Source organism: Pipistrellus kuhlii, unplaced genomic scaffold (assembly GCF_014108245.1).
Source record: "Pipistrellus kuhlii isolate mPipKuh1 unplaced genomic scaffold, mPipKuh1.p scaffold_m20_p_15, whole genome shotgun sequence".
Taxonomy (NCBI): Eukaryota; Metazoa; Chordata; class Mammalia; order Chiroptera; family Vespertilionidae; genus Pipistrellus; species Pipistrellus kuhlii.
In genome coordinates, this window is record NW_023425460.1 from 11,047,340 (window position 1) to 11,068,198 (window position 20,859).

General features: G+C 48.9%; 1 protein-coding gene across 2 annotated transcripts in view; it reads right to left on the reverse strand.

Annotated features, from left to right (window-relative positions):
• LOC118719154 (core histone macro-H2A.2) overlaps positions 1–20,859 on the reverse strand; it is a 40,155-nt gene that overhangs the window by 1,345 nt on the left and 17,951 nt on the right. Inside the window, exons 2-8 of one of the 2 annotated variants that reach the window (XM_036438255.2) lie at positions 17,857–18,087; positions 8,059–8,165; positions 6,721–6,918; positions 5,010–5,120; positions 3,018–3,117; positions 1,633–1,722; positions 109–283 (exon numbers count right to left, since the gene is read on the reverse strand). In XM_036438255.2, the coding sequence (XP_036294148.1) occupies positions 109–283; positions 1,633–1,722; positions 3,018–3,117; positions 5,010–5,120; positions 6,721–6,918; positions 8,059–8,165; positions 17,857–18,028 (953 nt within the window). In that variant the 5' untranslated portion in view covers positions 18,029–18,087. Of the gene's footprint in view, positions 1–108; positions 284–1,632; positions 1,723–3,012; positions 3,118–5,009; positions 5,121–6,720; positions 6,919–8,058; positions 8,166–17,856; positions 18,088–20,859 lie in introns of both variants that reach the window. The other variant, XM_036438254.2, reaches the window with a different exon arrangement.

A 20,859-nucleotide genomic window follows, 5' to 3' on the forward strand; every position in this document is an offset into this window, starting at 1 on the left:
CCCGTAGCTAACAGCAGCCTTTCGGTGGATGTGTAAGGGAGAGCACCGGACCCAGGGAGAAGGCTGGAGCTCCCCGCCCGCCCGCCTGCCCGGAGGAGCCCCTCCTACCTGCCGCTGGGGAAGGGTGGGAAGGCCACAGACTTGAGCTTCTTGTCCTCTGCCGCCGACAGGCAGTTTTTGATGGTCTCTTCAAGCTGCTCTTCACATTTGTCGGAGCCCCACTGAGGGATATGACAGTGGATGACAAATTTGGCTGCAAGTCCGCTGGATTGGCTGACGGCAGCTGGGACATGGGAGAGAAATGCCGCAGGTTATTCCCTAGCCTTCACCGTAAGCCAGGGGGTTAGGCCGAACCCCACATACACCTGTTAGATGTGTGGGGACAAGGAGGCGACAGAGACGCTGACTGGACAACCTTCTGTGCCTTCGGAGGGGACGGTAGGTATACGGAGCAGGAGCTGTGCCGGCATGCTCTGCTCTGACAGTGGACACAAGCTCCTTTAAAGCTGATGGGGCACCACCTGACTTCCTGTGTCCTACCAACTAGTCACCAGGTGGGGCTACCTATTCACTGGGGTTCCTGATCCAGGGTGCACATCAGGGTCACCTCTGGGGCAGTAGGAGGCTGCGGAATGGCCTCCCCAGATGTCCACACCGAATCCCTGGAAGCTGTGCATGTCATCTCCATGGCAAAGGGGCTTTGCGATGGGATTGAGAGGGATGTTGAGATGGGAACACAATCCTTTTAAGAGGGAGCAAGAAGGTCAAAGTAGGAGAGGATGATGTGTTGGTGAAGCAGAGATGGGAGGGCAGTGTCCAGAAGCCAAGGAACATGGCAGCCCAGGACTGGGAGAACAAGGAACAGCTCCTCGGGGCAGGAACGGCACTGCTAGCACCTTGGCTCAGGAGCCTGTGGGCTTCTGATCTCCAGAGCTCATAGAGAATAGATGGGTGTTGTTTGAAGCCACGAAATTTGTGGTTATTTTTAAAAATATATTTTTTATTTCAGAGAGGAAAGGGGAGACAGAGAAAAACATCAATGATGAGAGAGAATCATGGGCTGGTTGCCTCCTGCACACCCCCTACTGGGGATCGAGCCTGCAACCCGGGCATGTGCCCTTGACCAGAATCAAACCTGGGACCCTTTGGTCCACAGGCAGACACTCTATCTTCTGAGCCACATCCACTATGGCTTCTGGTAATTTTTTATAGCAGCGATAGGAAACCAATACAGTGGTTTTTAGACTGACCAATAGACATGTCCATTCCCACCCTGAGGTCCCAACTCGGCAGGTCTGGTGTGGGCCTGTGCTAGTGACTGGATCCTCCGTAAATCGAGAGCCACACCCTTGTGGTCCTAGCATCAGGGCAGCACCTCGCACTGACTAGATGGTCACTGGGGGGTGTTGTGGGTGGGTTAGGGTTAGGGTCAGGGTCAGGGTTAGGGTTATCCAGATACTTTATGGCCCCTAAAGGACATGACATGATCCACCCGCAACTCTTCAAATTAAGAAATAACCTTCTGATGAGGTATGGCATAGTTTACTTTGCAAAATGAGTGTGTGGAGCATGCACTGCTGGGGAGGGAGGTGGCGAGGCTGTGCTGGGAACACGGCCCAGTTCCACACTCACCTTCAGCCACTTCCAAGGGGCCCTGGGACTTGCGTAGCTCCTTCACCGTGTCCAAGAACTCTTTGCCCCCAGCCTTTTCCAAGGCCTTCCCTGTGAAGGAGAACAGGCGGGAGCCACTATGGCTTTCTTTTCAGTGCCACCAACCACACTGTCAGACACGCTTTGACTGGCCAGAGCGAACAAACAAACAAACCGGACTCAGTCGGAATAAAACTTTGCAACTGACATCCTGGTTTTCCAGTGGTCACCTGGGACAGGGGTCTGAATTCTGTCCATCGGGACTTAGATTCAACAAACTCTTCAAGGACCTCCTTAGGGGGTGATTTGACCATAATGCGTCTCCTGACAGAAATCCTGACTTTTTTTTTTTTTTTTGAGGCTCCAGTGTTCTGTTTCTGGGCTCAGTACCTGTTGTGTTCATTTAATTCAATGCCTTGATTTGATGACCACCTACTGGGGAGTGAGCCCACAACCTGGGCATGTGCCCTGACAGGGAATCGAGCTAGCAACTTTTTGATGCAAAGGATGACACCCAACCAAATGAGCTACACCGGCCAGGGCTGAAATGGTGATCACTGAGTATGCTGTTATTTCTTATGCCTTTAAAGCTTCCCTTCCCAAGCTCTTCTACCTAGCCTGGTAACACCTCCTGCCTTAACGACAATGGACTTGTCCTAGGTGTCCATTTCCTTTTTATCAATGGTTTTCTTAATAGTTAAGCTTAAAACATATGTAGAATTTTACCAAAAACACGTACAACAATGTTTGTACCAGTATGACTCATTATTATCTAAACCAAAACCACCCAAATGCCACCAATGGTAGAAGGGATCAACAAATTTGAATATATATTCCCACAGTGGAATACTATACAGAAAAGAAAAATGAACGGACTACAACCATACTCAACAATATGAGTGAACTTCACAAACTCAAAGTTGAGCAAAAGGAGGCAGACACAAAAGAAGACATACTGCATGATTTCATTTATAAAGACTCCAAAACAGGACGCCATCTGTGCTGTCAGAAGACAAGATAGTGGTCACCCTTGGAGGGAATGGAGACTGGGAGTGGGGAGAAGGGGACTTCTGAGTGCTGGTAAGGTTCTGCTTCATGATCAAGGTGCTGGTTGCAAAGATGAATTCACGTTAAGAAAAATTCACCAAGATGTGCACGAATGATCTGTCTTTATATAACATTTCAATGAAAATTTCAAAAATATATGCAGATTTAAAACACAATTACTCTCCAGTAATGTTGTTCAGCTACATACAAAGGAGGTCCCCCAAGCAGGGGACAGCCAGCTGACAAGGACCTACCTCACAGGAGCTCGCCTGAACAGCGGGCTATCCTGTGGCACCTCTACTCAAGTTGGGGGACCTTACCTATGTCTTCTTTGAGGTCAATTTCGGCTGTGGTTGGGTGGACAATGCCCTCCACTCTCATGGAGCCAATATGGCTGATGTCACTCTGGGTCAGGGACAGCTGCATTGGGAAGAAAGGATGGAAAGATTAGATCCTGTTAAACAGCTTCACATTTACCATCAGATCTGTTAATTCTCTCAGGTACTAATACCAGATGTCAACACAAAGGGCTGTCCATGGAGCAGTGTCTCAGTTTCCAGGTGTCTGGTTTTCCACAGGCCCTTGGAGCGCAGCGGATTTGATTTTCGCTTTGAGGCTAGCAGCTTGCACCCATCTCCCCTTCCAGGAGCAGAAACGGGACCTCCCCTCATCCCGTCCCTGCAGCCTGTGCCTGCCTTTCTCAGTCCGGGCAGCCTTGCTGGTCGGTGACAGAGCCTCTGAGTAGCTTCTGCAAGGGAAGCCCGGGGCTCACTCTCTCCTCTGCCTTCCATTCCTTAAGTCCTCCACAGAGCACCACAGACCTGTGGGGCAGGGTCTTGAAGCTGCTGACCTCGCTTGAGAGACGCGATAGGCTCCAGGACCTTGACCTGCCTATGCCTGGCCACCTCGCCTGTAGTGGACCACAAGTGGGGCTACACATGTGAAATGCTGCCATAATGTGCACAGGGCTGAGTGGAATGGAAGCATTGTCCACTGCCTCTCCATGCGAGCAAGGACGTCACGATCCCCTCGAGAAGTGAGAGGAAGCTGATCGCCTTGTGACTGCGGACGGCCCCTGGAGGGAATGTGAATCCCGCCTCTCTGCTCTGGGCTTCCTGAGGCGATGCCTCAGGAACCTGCCTGCCACAGCTACGCTCTTCCCACACATGCTCGTCCCCACTGCCTCCATGGAGTCACACTGCACTGTTGTCAGGCTGCAAACGCTGCGCTACCAGAGATCTGATCAGCTGTTTTCTGCGGATCTTATTTCAGCCCCAGTTGATCTGACAGATAATTGTCTGTTTGGTAAACTTTTATGCTGGGGGAACGAATTCTTTGCATGTCTGGCTGGGCCTCCGCTGAGCTGCTGGAGACTGTTCACCTGCCTGGCCTGTTTGTTTCTCCTGCAGCCGAGAAAGGCAAAGTATTGGCAAATAATGCCTTCCTAACACCAGGGGTTTCCAGGAACCATATTTCTATTTGCTTTCTCTGATGAATTACAGTGAGCCATGTAACATGGACCTCCCAAAGCCTGCCTGGAAAGTTAGCTATGAGTTTTTTGGTGAGCACAGAAATAACTGGGGCTTGGGCCATTTCCAGCAAAACCAGTAACGCCATCCTATCTACTGACCAACTATCTACTCTCTATGCTTACCTTTGGCCGGCCAACGTCAGCATGCACAATTCTCAGCACGGAAGAACTTGTTTACTCTTTAGTTCAAAAATGAATCATTCAAGGCCAGAGCGAAAGTCAGATTAGGGGAACCGGGGATGAAGGAGGCATCACTGCTTGTTTTATAAACAGTAGGTTATACAAATGCAACCATGGCCCTGGGGGAGGCTCAGCTGGTTGTGGTGTCATCCCATTGACCCAAAAGGTTGCGGGTTCGATCCCTGGTCAGGACACAAACCTAGGCTGTGGATTCCATCCCCGGTCAGAGCAAGTATGGGAGACAACCGATTGATGTCTCTCTCTCAATCTCTCTCTCTCTCTGTCCCATCCTCTCTCTAAAAATCAATAAACATATTCTCAGGTGAGGATTTAAAAATGCAGTCATGTGCCGAAACCGGTTTGGGTCAGTGGATAGAGCATCAGCCTGCGGACTGAAAGGTCCCAGGTTCGACTCCGGTCAAGGGCATGTACCTTGGTTGCGGGCACATCCCCAGTGGGGAGTGTGCAGGAGGCAGCTGATCGATGTTTCTTTCTCATTGATGTTTCTAACTCTCTATCTCTCTCCCTTCCTCTCTGTAAAAAATCAATAAAAACATTTTTTAAAAAATGCAGCCATGCACAGCACAATTCTCTTCAGTACCTTCTGCCCGAGAACGAGGCTCTTAGAAGACAAGATGGTGAACCCGTCTCCTGGCCCATCTTCAGAGGTGGAATTCGAAGCCCCTTCTTTATCGCTGTCCTTTGGTTTGGACTGTGGGTAGAAATCAGAGGAGCAGGTGGGCAGTCATTCGAGAAAAAGCCCGAAGTGGCTACAAAAAGCCCTTCCCATGGCCACCACCGTGGGCACGGAAGGCAGTGGTTAGTGTCTGTTCTGTTCTTGATGGAGGGAAGCAAAGGGGAGCGATATCAGGACAAGAAAAGGGTGATGCCCAAAATACGAAGTGCTCCAGGGTTCAGGTGCTCCTGTAGTTCTCACTCAAGCCCGCACACAGCTGTGTGATTCTTGCTCTTCTCACGATGACAAGCACCGGAACCCGGGAGGGTCATTCTAACACACGGCTCCACCCCTGGTCCCGGGTTTCCCTGGGCACCGAGGCAGGCAGGGAGCGCTTACACGACCTCCGTGTGTATTGAAGGTCTGGGGAGGGGAGCTGAAGGCCTCTGATGCTGCGCTGGCCCACAGGGCGTCCCTGACTGTGGAAACGTCCTGTGTCTGTGCTGCTCAGGGCAACGGAGCCCGTAGCTTGTGCAACCGAGAAAACACTTTTAAATCTGATTTAAGTAAGTTAAGCTCAATCGGGAGGAGCCGCACGTGGAGAGCAGGTGCCTGAAAGCAGTTGCCTGGGCAGCACCTGAAAGCATTACTCTGCAAACGGCATCTCTGGCTGTAGCTGCTCAGCCTGTCAGGTTATCCGCCGCACCTGACACCCCATCGGCTGGCCCTTGGGGCCTCTCTAGGCTAAGGTGACCAGATGTCCCGATTTTTAACAATTTGTCCCGCATCCCGAGGCGTTTTAAAAAAGTCCCGATTTTTGGAAAGAAATCTTCAAAAAATCGGGACTTTTTTTTTTTTTTTTTTTTTAAATATATATTTTTTATTGATTTTTTTACAGAGAGGAAGGGAGAGAGAGAGTTAGAAACATCGATGAGGCCGAAGCCGGTTTGGCTCAGTGGTAGAGTGTCGGTCTGCGGACTGAAAGGTCCCAGGTTCGATTCCGGTCAAGGGTATGTACATTGGTTGTGGGCACATCCCCAGTAGGGGGTGCGCAAGAGGCAGCTGGTCGATGTTTCTCTCTCATCGACGTTTCTAGCTCTCTATTTCTCTCCCTTCCTCTCTGTAAAAAAATCAATAAAATATATTAAAAAAAAAAAAAAAAAACATCGATGAGAGAGAAACATCAATCAGCTGCCTCTTGCACGCCCCCTACTGGGGACGTGCCTGCAACCAAGGTACATGCCCTTGACTGGAATCGAACCCGGGACCCTTCAGTCCGCAGGCTGACGCTCTATCCACTGAGCCAAACCGGTTTCGGCAAATCGGGACTTTTTTTTTAAATGCCATCGGACACGGGACAAATTGTTAAAAATTGGGACTGTCCTGCCAAAAGCGGGATGTCTGGTCACCTTAGTTATGGGGGCAGAGGCAGGGATCTGGAACCATGAGAACCACCCAGGCTTTGGAAACCTCTGGGAGACCCCGCCCGATGACTGGAGTTCGTGCTTGGCATTGTCTCCCAGCACCACGCTGTGGAGTCCCCGTTTTTTGGAGACGTGGCTACACCTCCGTCTTTGTCGGTCCAACCTTCCTCCTGTTCAGAGAGCCCCTGGCGCTCAGACGCAGCCTGGCTCACCTTTTTGGACGCCCGTGGCTTGGCAGCCTTGGATTTCTTGCCCCCCTTCTTGCCGGACGTGGCCTTCCTTCCTCTCTTCTCGGGGGGCGGGGAGAGGATGGTTTCCGACTTGCCTTTGGTCCCCCGCTTTTTGGCCAGCAGCTCGGGATGGATTCTGGGCAGTACGCCCCCGCTGGCAATGGTCACTCCTTTCAGCAGCTGGAGAGAGAAACGCGTCGGTTCAGACCACCAGGAACTCGCTGACTCTGGATCGAGCACAGTCCCCACTGTTGGCAAAACAAGGTTAGGCCTGGCCTTGGTTGCCCCCGAGGTGCATAACACACAGTCTAATCGGCTTTTCCCGTTTCTCTAGCAGAGCATGTCCGGAGGCACCAAGGCCCCCTGTGACCTTGTGCAGAAAACACAACAAGCAAAGCAAAATGAAAGGGCTCAGAGGCTGACCCCGGCCCTGTTGCCGAGGGCTCTGGAATTCCAGACATAACAGAGGATAAGGAGCCTCACACACGGGGAGCGCAGCCTGACAAAACCAAGTTCAAAGGTCAAAGCTGGGGCCAGGCCCAGCAGACCAGTGGTCTCCGCACTCCTTTGAGGAAAAGAAGGTCTGGCCAGACCCAGAATATATAAGAGGCAATTTTATTTTGAAGCTGAAGGATATGCTAGCAGAACTGATTCTTCTCTTTTATGATCTAAAGCAGTGTTTCCCAAACTTCTCTCACGATGAGGATCAGCTGGTGGAGTTGTTAAAATACAGATTCCTGAATCCCAACTAAGAAGTGCTAAACTAGAATTTTTGGGAGCATATAGGTAAAATTGTATACTTAACTAGTGCTCTAAGCTTAGATTGTAAGTATACAATTTTACATATATGTTCCCAAAAATTCTAGTTTAGCACTATTTTTTTAAAAAATATATTTTTATTGATTTGTTACAGAGAGGAAGGGAGAGAGATAGAGAGCTAGAAACGTCGATGAGAGAGAAACACCGACCAGCTACCTCTTGTACACCCCCTATCGGGGATGTGCCCACAACCAAAATACATGTCCCTGACCGGAATCGAACCTGGGACCTTTCAGTCCACAGACCGACGCTCTACCGCTGAGCCAAACCGGTTTTGGTGTAGTTTAGCACTTCTTAGTTGGGATTCAGGAATCTGTATTTTAACAACTCCACCAGGTAATCCTCTTCATGAGAGAAGTTTGGGAAACACTGATCTAAAAGATCTCTTTTGGTGTAAATGGGACTGGGAACTACAGCAGGAATGACTGCAGCGGGCTGTGTTCCATACGGTCGTGCGTTTGACAAACCCAATCGGGGGCACGTGGCCGTGGGCAGCGGTACCTGATTGAGCTCCTCATCGTTGGCCACGGCCAGCAGGATGTGTCTCGGGGCTATCCGCGCCTTCTTGTTGTCCCTCGCAGCATTGCCGGCCAATTCCAGGATCTCCGCTGAAATCACAAGGGGGAGTTAATACAATCAGAGTGGGGTCTGAGCTTCCAGAAGCTTTTCCTTGGGAATGGTCTTGGAGTTTGACCACTTGGATTCACTTGTGATTTTTAAGTCTGGGCCTGGAAAGAAATCCAGAAAGCTGAAAAGAATTCAGATCCTAGACAAGTAAGGTATTTTAAATATTTTTTATCAATTTTATTTATTTATTTATTTATTTATTTTACAGAGAGAAAGAGGGATAGAGAGTTAGAAACACTGATGAGAGAGAAACATCGACCAGCTGCCTCCTGCACACCCCCCACTGGGGATGTGCCCACAACCAAGGTACATGCCCTTGACCGGAATCGAACCTGGGACCTTTTAGTCCTCAGGCTGAGGCTGTATCCACTGAGCCACACAGTTTCAGCTAAGTAAGGTATTTTAGCAAGACCTGACACATGATCCTGTGACGAAGTCTTCTAGTTGTCCCTTGACATTAATTCCTCCCCATCCTCCTTGGCATATGGATCTGATTTTATTTTATTTTTTGTGAGCCTATATCCATGGGAAGGAATGAAGACAGTTTTTCCCATCCTCCCTTGTGGATAAGTGTGATCATGTGACTAAGTCCTGGCCAGTGAAAGGCAAGCAGTGGTGTTGTATGGTACCCCTTCCTTTCCTACTGCTGGACTGGGGATGTGATGGCTGGGGTTTGACCATGAAGAAGCTGTGGACGATGGAGTAACACACAGGAGGAACTGAGGTGTCTTAGGGCTGTGGAGCTTCCTTACCACCCTGGGCTGTGTTCTGTAGACTTTTTGTTTTGTTTTGTATGAGAGAGAAATAAATGCTGTTTAAACCCTAGCATGGGACCTGAGCTGCTTTCAGCCTACTGACGACAGGGCCTCTCTGAAGAGAACAGTGATGGAGGTGAAGTCTGTCTTTGGTACCCAGGGGGACCCCTTCCACAATCCCCTTTGCTGCTTCACTTGATGCCCGGGTCCCTCTTGTCCTAAAGCAGTGTTTCCCAAACTTCCCTCATGATGAGAGTCACCCGGTGGAGCTGTTAAACTACAGATTCCCGAATCCCAACTAAGAAGCGCTAACCTAGAATGTTTGGGAACATATAGGTAAAATTGTATACTTAACTAGTGCTCTAAGCTTAGACTGTAAGTATACAATTTTACCTATATGTTCCCAAACATTCTAGGTTAGCGCTTCTTAGTTGGGATTCGGGACTCTGTAGTTTAACAGCTCCACCGGGTGACTCTCATCATGAGGGAAGTTTGGGAAACACTGTCCTAAGGGGAAGTGGCGGGAAGAACCCCCTTACACTGCGGGATGAGGAAATGCTCAACCGAGAGGTGCCTTCCTACGGGGAGACCTACGAGATCTGCCCAGGAAGGGATGTGGGGCCCAGGGGTTTCCTCACACCCCTCAGAGGCCTAAGCATGTGTCACACGGTAAACGTGAAAGAACGGACAGAGAGGAATTTTCCTAACACTACTTCACCGGCTACCAAATTTTTGAGTCAAGTTAAAAAAATAATCTATAGAATTGTTTTATACTATCTGTATGCTTCCTCCTTTCTTCTCTTATTTTGTTACTTTTCCTTCTTCCTCAATGTTAGGACATTCTGCTAAATGAAACTTGTCTCGTCTAGCCCGGCTAGCTCAGTCGGTAGAGCATGAGACTCTTAAATGAAACTTGTCTGCTTTTAAAAGTCTGAATGAGCCTATAAAGGAAAATTCCTTCCCTTAGAAAGCTAACGACAATATGCCATTAAATGGTTTCACTAATATGTGGTGGAGGGGGGAGTGTACGTATATGCATGTGTGCATACATTTGTGAGGTGTTTGCACAGGCGTGTGTGTGTGTGTGTGTGTGTGTGTGTGTGTGTGTGTTGGGGATGTGCTGGTATAATGGCATAAATATCAATATTAAATCCTAAAATTAACAGGGGATTCTGTATGTCTTTCTAATCAACCTAATTTCAAATAAAATAGCACATGAAATTGCCATCACTTATAAAATATATGGCAATAAAATAAAAACTTGGCATAAGTATGCCATATTAATTAAGCAAATGTAATTAACAAAAATTACAATAAAATAATCATTAGAGTTAAATATTTATATGGCATTTCCATAATGAAAAGTGCTAAATCACTGCAAATTCATCTCATTGCATCCCTTCCAGGTTATTAAGCAATGAATATTGTGTTTACCAACTATTCATTTATACTGTAGTCATGTTTTCTGAATCAAAGATTGAGGAGGCACTGTAGTTTGAGAAATATAAGCATATTTGTAGAGACAATGGGACAGAGAGTTTGAAATTAATGCCATATTGGATAATCTGCTTTGCCGCATTCGGGCTGCTGCCCAACCCTTTCTTTATTTAAAAAAGTGTACCCATCCAAAAAAAAAAAAAAAATGCAGTCTTAAAGCTTTCACTAATAGGCTTGCTGGCCCAGCCGGTGTTGCTCAGTGGTTGAGCGTTGACTCATGAACCAGGAAGTCACAATTTGATTCCCCATCAGGGCACAGGTCCAGGCTGTGGACTTGATCTCCAGTAGGATGCGTGCAGGAGGCAGCCAATCAATGATTCTCATCATTGATGTCTCTCTCCCCCACCCCCTCTCCCTTCCCCTTCCTCTCTCTGAAATCAGTAAAAACATTAAAACAAACAAACAAACAAAAAAACAGACCTGCAGTATGACTCTAGGTGAAAACATGCAGCTTCCCACTGTCCTGCCTTGCTCATCTCGGGGGCCCCATGCCTGGGAAGAAGGTGCATCCACTCACCCTCCTTTCTAGGTGGGTGTAGGGGCCGAGGAGCCTCCCCATTTTAAGCTTCTGAGGAATCAGATTTAATTGAGCATCTTGGCCCATCACTCTCCCGCCTGTGTCACCTGCATCCAGAGGAAGGAGTTAAGCATCCTCCCCAGTGCATGAACGTAGTCGTCAGCAGGGGAAGCAGTGCTAATGGGAAACCCTCCATGCTCAGAGCCTGTAGAAGCCCCTGCAGGTCAGGTCAGGTTCGGCCGGACAGACAGATGCACAGACGTGAGGCTCACCGATGGGGAATCTCCCAGAATTAAATGCGGCTCAGGAGAGAGTGGCCTCAGGGACGAAGCCGGTACAAGGCGAGGCTCGCATGAGACTCAGCTCCCAGACTAGCCCTTCCATAGCCCGCCCTGGAGAGCAATCCTGATCCTGTGCTCTAGTGAGAAAGCAGAGGGAGAGCTTTCTCTTTTTAACGTTTCTTTAAAGAGGAAAACTGAAGGACGCAAACCAGAAAATCGAGACCGACGAGTTCTTCGTTGAATGTTTCATCGGAACATTCCTTGCGACGGAGATGCCACCATTTAAATGTGTGAAATGACATTAATCATTATTAATGTTTTCAAATGCTGTCCCGACAAGATGCATTCATGTGGATTATAAAAGGAGCATTATCATTAAATATTTACAAGGCATTTCCATAATGAAAAGTGCTCCATCCCTGCAAACTCATTCTCACATCGTTTCCACGTGACAGTTGCTACTGTTGAGTGACTTTATTGACCTTGGGAACACAAGTCTCCGTCTCTGGGCCATCGGTAGGAAAACTGGACTTGTGTGGCTCACACGTGTTTCACTGGACATTCTGTGGGGAGATCACTATTCCCTTAAGCGGTGGAGACTTCCCTGGAGGTTTATAGACTTCCATAGCGAACCTCTAACTTAGGGGTGTCGAACTCAATCAGAGAAGGGGCCAAAATCTAAAATCCAGCCTAAATCGCGGGCCGAATGGTTTACTGAACAGTCATAAACTGTCATTGTGATGGAAACGCAGCGGAGTGCAGTGATGACAGCGCGGTGCGGGCCACATTGCAAGGCCTGGCGGGACGGATTTGGCCCGCGGGCCTTGTGTTTGACACATGTGCTCTAACTTCTTGGAAGTCTGATTTCCAGCAATAGTAACCATCTGGCATGCACCTCAGTATCTGGTAGTAAAAAATAAAAAATTCTATATCCCAAAGGGATGTTGCATATTATTTTGGGAGGGCTTGTGTCCTCTAATTTGGACATTACTGCATCAACACGGGATGTCCCGGCCCCAGCAGGTGGAAAATAGCACATTAAATGGAGGGTTGGAACAGAGGGCACCAAGTGGCCATCTCCTTCTCCAGCCCCATTTTGCTTGCACACCTGCCCACTATATGACGGCACCTCTGGGCTCTGTCTGGGCCCTTTGCTCTGCTCAGGCCCTGAGTCTTTTGGGGGAACCCCATCCCCTCGTGGCTCCAGCTTCCACCTCCCTTCCCGTGTGGTCAGATCTGGATCTCTAGCTCTGCTGAGATGTCACCTGGGCCTCCTCACCTGGGTGTTCCACAGGCAAATCAAACTCCCCCGTCCTATCACTTCCTTCCCAAACCTGCTCCCCGCCTCGCCCCTGGGACTGACAGCTCCGCACTCTCCTCCTCTTCGCCCCCGTCCCCCACCCGCTTCATCAAGCTCACGCCTTTGCCCCTCTCTCCACGCCTGTTGCCATTGTCCGAGTTAAGGCTCTCTTCTCTCCCGGCCCAGCAAACAGTAGTGACTGTCGAAACGGTTTCCCTGTCCCCGTTTTGTCCTCCTCCAGATCCATGCCAACAAGGCCGTCGCTAGGCCAAAGGTGCCTTTGTGCAAATTAGAAAAAGATGCCTCTTCCTCAAGACGCCGGACTGCCCTGATTTCCTCTGAGCAAGACCCTTTACCGCCACCTGCTGGAAATGCTCATGATAAACATGGTTATTTGAGGTCCACGATGCGAAAGGCACTCCCTTAAATGTGTGTCTTTGCACAGCGTACAACCTGCACAGCCACGTGTGTGGCTCCGGCTGCCAAAGCGAGCTCTTCAGAGCACAGATGCAGTGAGTAAAAATCCTTAGATAAAAACGCTCGGCGTTAAGTGGATAGACCCAATTATCCGGAAATGATGTGTAAATGATGGGTTTCTACGTGACACAATGATTTCAGGAGGTGCCCTGAAATTCAACCCTGCTTTAAGACTCATTTGTCCTCTCAGTTGGCAATATAAAACATTCTCTCAACATAAAAAAGGTAAATCATGCATTCTCAATAGCTCATCGTGGTCCTCCGTGGCCTGCACCACCCACCTCCCCCATCTCATTCCACCCCCAACTGCCGGCCCTGCCATCCTCAGCTTGCTCCTGGAACACAGGACTTCCTCTAGTGTCTGGAATCGCTGCAATACTCCCTCTAAACTTCATCCTTGTTCCTCCCAACCTGGCAATCTCCCCCAGCTCAACCCCTCCCGTCTGAACCTGGTAACTCCTACCAATTCCCAACCCTGCTGCCCATCAGAATCATTTGGGGGAGCTTTGAAAAACCCTGATGCCCAGAACATACCCCAGAATTTCTGGGGGTGAGACCAAGGCATCAGGAAAAGAGAGGGATAGAAACACTGATGAAAGAGGAAACATCATTGATCGGCTGCCTCCTGCATGTGCTCCACTGGGAATGGAGCCCGCAACCCGGGCCTGTGCCCTGACCGGGAATCGAACCCTGACCTCCTGGTGCACAGGTCTGTGCTCAACCACTGAGCACCACCAGCCAGGCTCACCTTCTCCACTTGCCTGAGGAAGATGCTGGATGCTGGGACTGGTGGAGAGAGGGGGCCGGATGGATATTAATGGCGATGCCTTCCTTCTAGGCGCTCATCCTCTCTTCTAGCTCATGTGCAACTCAGGAGCAAACCCTGTTGGCGTTGCCTTCAGCATATATCAGGGCTCTACTCTTCCTCGGTGCCTTCACCGCCCTCTCTGGATCTCTGCTGTAGCCTTCCAGCTGCTTCTCCTGCTTCCACCCTGCGCCCCTCCCCAGGATCAGATCACTTCCGCCTCCGCTCCAAACAATGCAGGGTCGCTATTGCTATTAGGTCTAGTAATAATTAATGTCGTTTTCTAATACTTTTTTAAATCGAATTTATTTAAACAATACAACAAAATTTAATCAACAATATAGTAGCCGTTGTTTTCTACTACTTGTGCCCAACGCTCAGGAAGCATTTTAATCCCTCTGTTGTAAAATTCTTGTGATTTTTTATGCAAAAAATTCGGTCAATGCATTTTTGAGGCATTCTTCATTATTAAATTTTTTTCCAAGAAGAAAGTTTTGCAAAGAACGAAACAAATGGTAATCGGAAGGGGCAATATCAGGAGAATATGCAGGTTGAGGGAGAACTTCCCATTCCAACTGGCGCAGTTTTTCAGCAGTGATTCTTGCAGTATGCGGTCGTGCGTTATCGTGGTGAAGAATTACGCCCGTCCGATTAATCAGCGCGGGTTCTTTTTCTCTTAAAGCTTGGGCTAACCTTTCCAATTGGGCACTATACACTGCACTTGTAATGGTTTGGTTAGATGGTAAAAGTTCATAATGAAGAATTCCTTTAAAATTCCACCAAACACACAACATCACTTTTTTCACATGCAAGTCAGGTTTTGGCGTGGGCTGCGGAGCCTCATTTTTGTCCAACCATTGAGGCCACCTTTTCAAATTAACATACAGCACCCATTTTTCATCTCCGGTAACAATTTGCTCTAAAAACGGCAAACGGTTTTGACGAGAGAGGAGCGAACTGCAAATTGTGACTCTTTGATTACGGTTGTTGTCGGTCAACTCATGAGGAACCCATTTTCCAAACTTTTGGACTTTGCCAAGTGCACACAATTGATTGGAAATTGTTTTTTGTGAACAATTTAAAGTTGTCGCAAGCTCTTGTTGGGTAATTTGAGGATTTTGCACCAAAAGAGCTTGAAGAGCTTCTTGATCAAAATTGGACACACGGCCTCGACCACTCTTGTCATCTAACGAAAAATTTCCCTCGCGAAATTTCTCAAAACAACGCTGGCATTTTCTGGCGCTAACTGCATCTTGACCAAGAGCACTACAGATGTTTTTTGCAGCCTCACTTGCTTTTCTTCCTAATTGGAACTCATAAAGCATGCAGTGCCGAATATGCTCTTCATCCGCCATCTTCTTAGCCCTAGTTTTGCAACAAAAACCAAACCAAACACAAACTTTTTCAAGCAAAACTTGTTAATTGCACTTCACACGTTCTGTAGATACCACGTGTTTGAAGGTTATGTCAATACAAGTCAACGCCAAGCAAGATTTTAAACGAATGTTAAAAAACGACATTAATTATTACTAGACCCCTAGCTCTTATCCCCGCCCCGCCCACCCCTCCACCCCCAACCCCTTAACCCCAGCCCCTTCTCCCTTGGGCCTCATTTACAGTCCACGCCCCACTGCTGTTCCCCCAACACTCCCAGCACCTGCCTTCCCTCAGGCTAGGGCACCCACCCTCAGACACCTGCAGGCCCACTCCCGGTTTCCTTCACATGGGCCTTGCTCTATTTTACAACTCCCCTCCCCCTCTCTTTCCTGGAGCCCCCTGTCGGTAGAATCCACTTTATTTGTCCCCCAGCACTTCGCACGCCCGATGACGCAGCACACCCTCCGCTTGTTTGCTTGCTTCTCCCTCGGGAATGCATTCTGCTGGAGGCAGGGATCCCTGTCTGTCCTGGTCGAGGCTCCATCCTCAGCACCTACCACACCTGGCCCACAGCAGGTGCTCCATAGCTGTTTGCGAGAACTCCGCTGAGAAACAGGACGTTCTGCTGTGGGAGGTGCTGTAGGTCCTTACAGACCTGCTGGCTCAGAGTCACAGTGCGATGGCTGTGGAGGCCGGGGGCTCTAACCCAAGACCCGTGAGAAATCCCAGCCACGGTCCAATCCTACCACCAGAGAGCAGCCTGAGGACTTAGTGTGCGTACTGACGTGCAGATGCTTAACAGATATTTGTCAAATAAATAAACGGGGAAATGTAAGCTTTTATCTGAACCAAAGATGCACAGAGATGCCCGTGACTCAAAAGGCCAAATTGTGTTTTATTAGTGCGGAGTGTGACTTCCGCCAGGCGGAGACGTAGAAGGTATTTAATGGCTGTGATCACACACACCCTGTAATGGTCAGGGTGGGGCAGCAGAAAGAGCACAGCGTGGGACGGGAGGGTCTCGGGGAAGCCCAGCTCCTGCGGGGAGGCAGACTGTGGGATCTCTGGGTCACCCACATGGTCTGCAGTCTCAGTGGGTGACAGGAGTTTTACAGGTTGTTTTCAAGTTTCATTCATTCATCTTTCTTGAAGCCGGCGCCCCAGACCCAGCAGGGCTTCCCATCAGGTTTCTGGGTCCTACACCAGACCCAGGGAATCAGGCCACCCGCAGGGGTGCAGCCAGGAACTTGCATTCTGAACAACTATCCACCCGAGCCTTAGGCCTGCTGCTGACTGGCTTCCACCTTGCTCCTCCGAGTGAGTGTCCCTGAGCCAGCAGCGTGGGCATCACCTGGGAGCTCGTGAGGAAGGCGGAGTCTCAGGCGCCACCCGGCCCTTGTCAACAAGATCCCCAGGTGATCCCACCTTGAACAGCACTGCTCTATCTCACTGGATCCAATCCACTTTCAGAGCCCTCCATCCCCTCTCCCACTTCCTGGAGCAGTGGTCGGCAGACTCATTAGTCAACAGAGCCAAATATCAACAGTACAATTGAAATTTCTTTTGAGAGCCGAAAACCGACTTCTGCGCATGGGCCACGAAGTTTCAATCGAGAGAGAATTATTGATCAGTTGCCTCCTGCACGTCCTCTACTGGGGATCAAGTCTGCATGTGCCCTGACTGGAATGGAACTGTGACATCCCGGTTAACCCACTGAGCCATACTGGCCTGGCTATATAAATATTTTAAAGCATCCTTGAAATTGTGAAGTATTTTTTTCTGTTTACGACACAAGAGTACAAGAACAAAAACGAAGTAAAAAGTTCCCAAATACATAAAGAACCCATACAGTGAAAATCTCACCTCTTGGTAAAAAGTAATTTAACCACCAATATGGTACACGATTTCCTCAGGCCCCCCCGTAGACAGAGGGCCACCTCTGTAAGGGGCAGGACTAGAACGCTGGCCTTGTGGAACCCACTGAAGACGCCTCTGATGCTCTGGTCAGCATTCTTTGTGGACACAGTCCCAGCCCATACCCCGGAGAACCGATGTGCAATGCGGACTGTGTGTACAGTGAAGACCTCCTTTTATGAAACAAATAGCAACCCCATCTCCCGGGACTGTCCTCCTGTAGCTTCTCTTCTTTGGGAACCTAGATTCTCACACATTGCATACACCTACGCAAGACACACCTTTTTCTTTTCTTTCTTTAAAATAGAATATATATATATATATATATATATATATATATATATATATATATATATATATTTATTTATTTTATTTTATTTTATTTTATTTTATTTTATTTTTTTTCAGAGAGGGAGAAGGATAAAGAGCCAGAAACATCCATGAGAGAGAAACATCAATCAGCTGCCTCTTGCACACCCCCTACTGGGGATGTGCCCGCAGCCAAAGTACATGCCCTTGATGGGAATCAAACCTGGGACCCTTGAGTCCGCAGGTGGACGCTCTATCCACTGAGCCAAACCACACCTTTGTCAGGGCTGGGCTGGAAAAGCCCCTTCCCTGTGGGCTCTCCTCCTCCTGTGCTGCTCCCCTGTCCGTCTGAAGCCCCCTTCCCTCCCCCGAAGCCGGCAGGCGCGGATGAGCGGGCCGCGGCTTGCGGGCCGGGCGGGGCACCGGCCGGGGCACCTTACCGGCCAGGTACTCGATGACGGCCGCCATGTACACGGGCGCGCCCACGCTGATCCGGTACTTGAAGGTCCCTTTCTTCAGGTAGCGCATCAGCCGCCCCACCGGGAAGATGACCCCGGCCCTGGCCGACCGGGACAGCTTGGACATCTTCTTCTTCCCGCTCCGGCCCGACATCTTGCCTCAGTTTCCCTCTCAGCTTGCGGATACGGTGGCTTCCTGGCGCTGGCACAGTGCTGGAAGGAAAGACAGCAGGGTGAGGAAGGGCGGCTGGAGGACATCTGGGAACAGTGACGGGCCTGACGGCCCAGGGAGGCTGGGACCGGCGGCCACCCCAGGGTGCTGCGGGCAGGAAGTGGGGCGTGGGGACTTGGCAGGCCATGGGCAGGCCCACCCACAAACCCCTCCCCACCCCATCAAGGCAGCCCGACCTCAATACGAGAGGCCAAAGACTGTCACTGGAGAGAGGCCATGGCTGGTGAGTCCCCGAATAATGGTTTCCAACGATGTCCACCCAGAACCATTTGCGATGTGCAGCCTTATCTGGCAGAAGGGTCCCTGCAGATGTGACTAAGTTCAGGGTCCTGCGCTGGGAGCTTACTCTGGATTGTCTGGGCAGCTCTCATGTAATTGCAAAGGTCCTTCCAAGAGGGAGGCAGGAGGTGAGTGAGGAGTGATAGGAAGGAAGGAAACCAATTCCCCCTCAGAGCCTCCAGAAAGGACCAGACCTGCTGATGCCATTTTATTTTAATGTTTTAAAACGTTTTTTTAAAATTGATTTCAGAGAGGAAGGGAGAGGGAGAGAGAGATAGGAACATCAGTGATGAGAAAGAATCATTGACCAGCTGCCTCCTGCGGGCCCCCTTCTGGGGATTGAGCTGGCAACCCGGGCATGTGCCCTTGACCGGAATTGAACCTGGGACCCTTCAGTCCACAGGCCAATGCTCTATCCCAGTGATAGGCAAACTGCAGCTCGTGAGCCACATGCGGCTCGCAAGCAGAGGTTTGCCGCTCTGTTGACTAATGAGTTTGCCGACCACTGCTCTATCCAGTAAGACAAGCCAGCTGAGGCTGCTGGCGCCATTTTAGCCCAGAATAAGGACTTCTGACCTCCAGACTGTGCGTCAGTCTGTCTTGTTTTAAGCCACTAAACTTGAGGGTGTTTTTTTTTTTTTTTTTTTTTTAATAGCAGCAATAACAAAACTAACACATTCCTCTTTTCTCTGATTTGCTTCTGCCTGTTTTAATACATAGTACTTTATTCATACCCTTGACCTGCAGTTCAGGGCTGATTTCCAATAATTCTTAAAAACCGAAACATGCCAGAAGAGGCCACTTTATCGAATATGTTAATGCGTAGTAACCAAACACTGCAAATTAAAAGCGAGAATGCAGCCGGAGCTTCTGCTCCTTGGAATTTGGGGGAGAAACTTCAGAATCAGCAGGAAGAGGTGACTTCAATACCATGTCCCCAGAGACATGTGAATTTGAGGGAGTTATTTCTGTGTGAAGATAAAACAATTCTATGCTTTTGAAAGAGTCTCTAAATGGCTAAAAGTAACTCAGAGAATTGTAACAGAGCTTACAATTCTCTAAGTTAGTTATTGTTGGTCAAGGGAGTACCATGACCAAACAATAGAGTATAATTCAGAATAAATAAGAGCAAATTATAAAGGGCAGGCAAGCAGGACCAAAGGAAAGAAGCCAGAAAACTGTAGGAAATGTTTCAATGAATCAAAGCACTCTGCCTCAAAGGCAGCACCATTCTCTGTGGCCATTTCGTTTGGGGATGGACAATGAGAAAGTCAAAGCGAAGCTGAAACTGGTTCTACCTGTGGAAGCAGCCATTTCAAATTCTGGTTAGGCCAGCTTACCAACAGCCAAGGTGGCAACAAAAAGGCCTAAGAACGTGGCTAAGCCTACAGTATGATGGAAGAAAGCTCTAAATGAATGCATGGCTAGTGTGAAAGATAAGGACTTATTTAATCAGGATGGAAGAATGAACACAGTGTTCAGTTTTCTAAAGTATCTGATTGCTCTGTTATGACTGAGGAGTTTTATATGAAACTATGGAATTAGTAACAAACCCCATTCCGAACACCCTCCTATCCCCGAGTTAAAGGATGCGAGTTGGAGGCATATTATCACCTACCTCACATACATTAATTTCAAATGCATCTGTGTATTTACTAGGCTCCCCCTCGATGTGTCATTTTGCCGCCAAAAGATGTAGGTAGGTATTCATTCTAAGAAGAGCAGCCAGTCTTAGAATATTATCCCTTTCACAGTAAGACGCAGCAATAAAATAACATCACCATTTTTAGAGCTACATTGTCCGTGCTTCAGCTGTTCAAGGCTGCTAACTCTCAGAAGTAGACTTATAGACCAGAGGCCCAGTGCACAAGATTCATGTACTTGGGTGTGTGTGGGGGGTCCCTCAGCCTGGCCTGCACCCTCTCGCAGTCTGGGAGCCCTTGGGGAATGTCCGACTGATGGCTTAGGCCTGCTCCCCTAAACCATCAGTCGGAGATCCTTAGCATTGCTGTGAAGGCAGGAGAGGCTCCTGCCACCACTGTGCTCACCAGCCATGAGCCTGGCTTCTGGTTGAGCAGCGCTCCTCCTGTAGGAACACACTGACCACCAACAGGCAGCTTCTTCATTGTGCGTCTGCCCCCTAATGGTCAGTGCGTGTCATAGCGACAGGTGGTTCTGCTGTTCCATTGATTTGTATTATTAATCTTTTTTAAAAAAAATATATTTTTTAATTGATATTTTTTACAGAGAGGAAGGGAGAGGAATAGAAAGCTAGAAATGTCGATGAGAGAGAAACATCGACCAGCTGCCTTCTGCTGGGGATGTGCCCGCAACCAAGGTTCATGTTCTTGACAAGAATCAACCTGGGACCTTTCAGTCCACAGGCTGACACGCTCTATCCACTGAGTCAAACCAGTTTCAGCTGCATATTAGTCTTAGATAGGATGTCCTCTCGTGGAGGAAGCAATCAATTG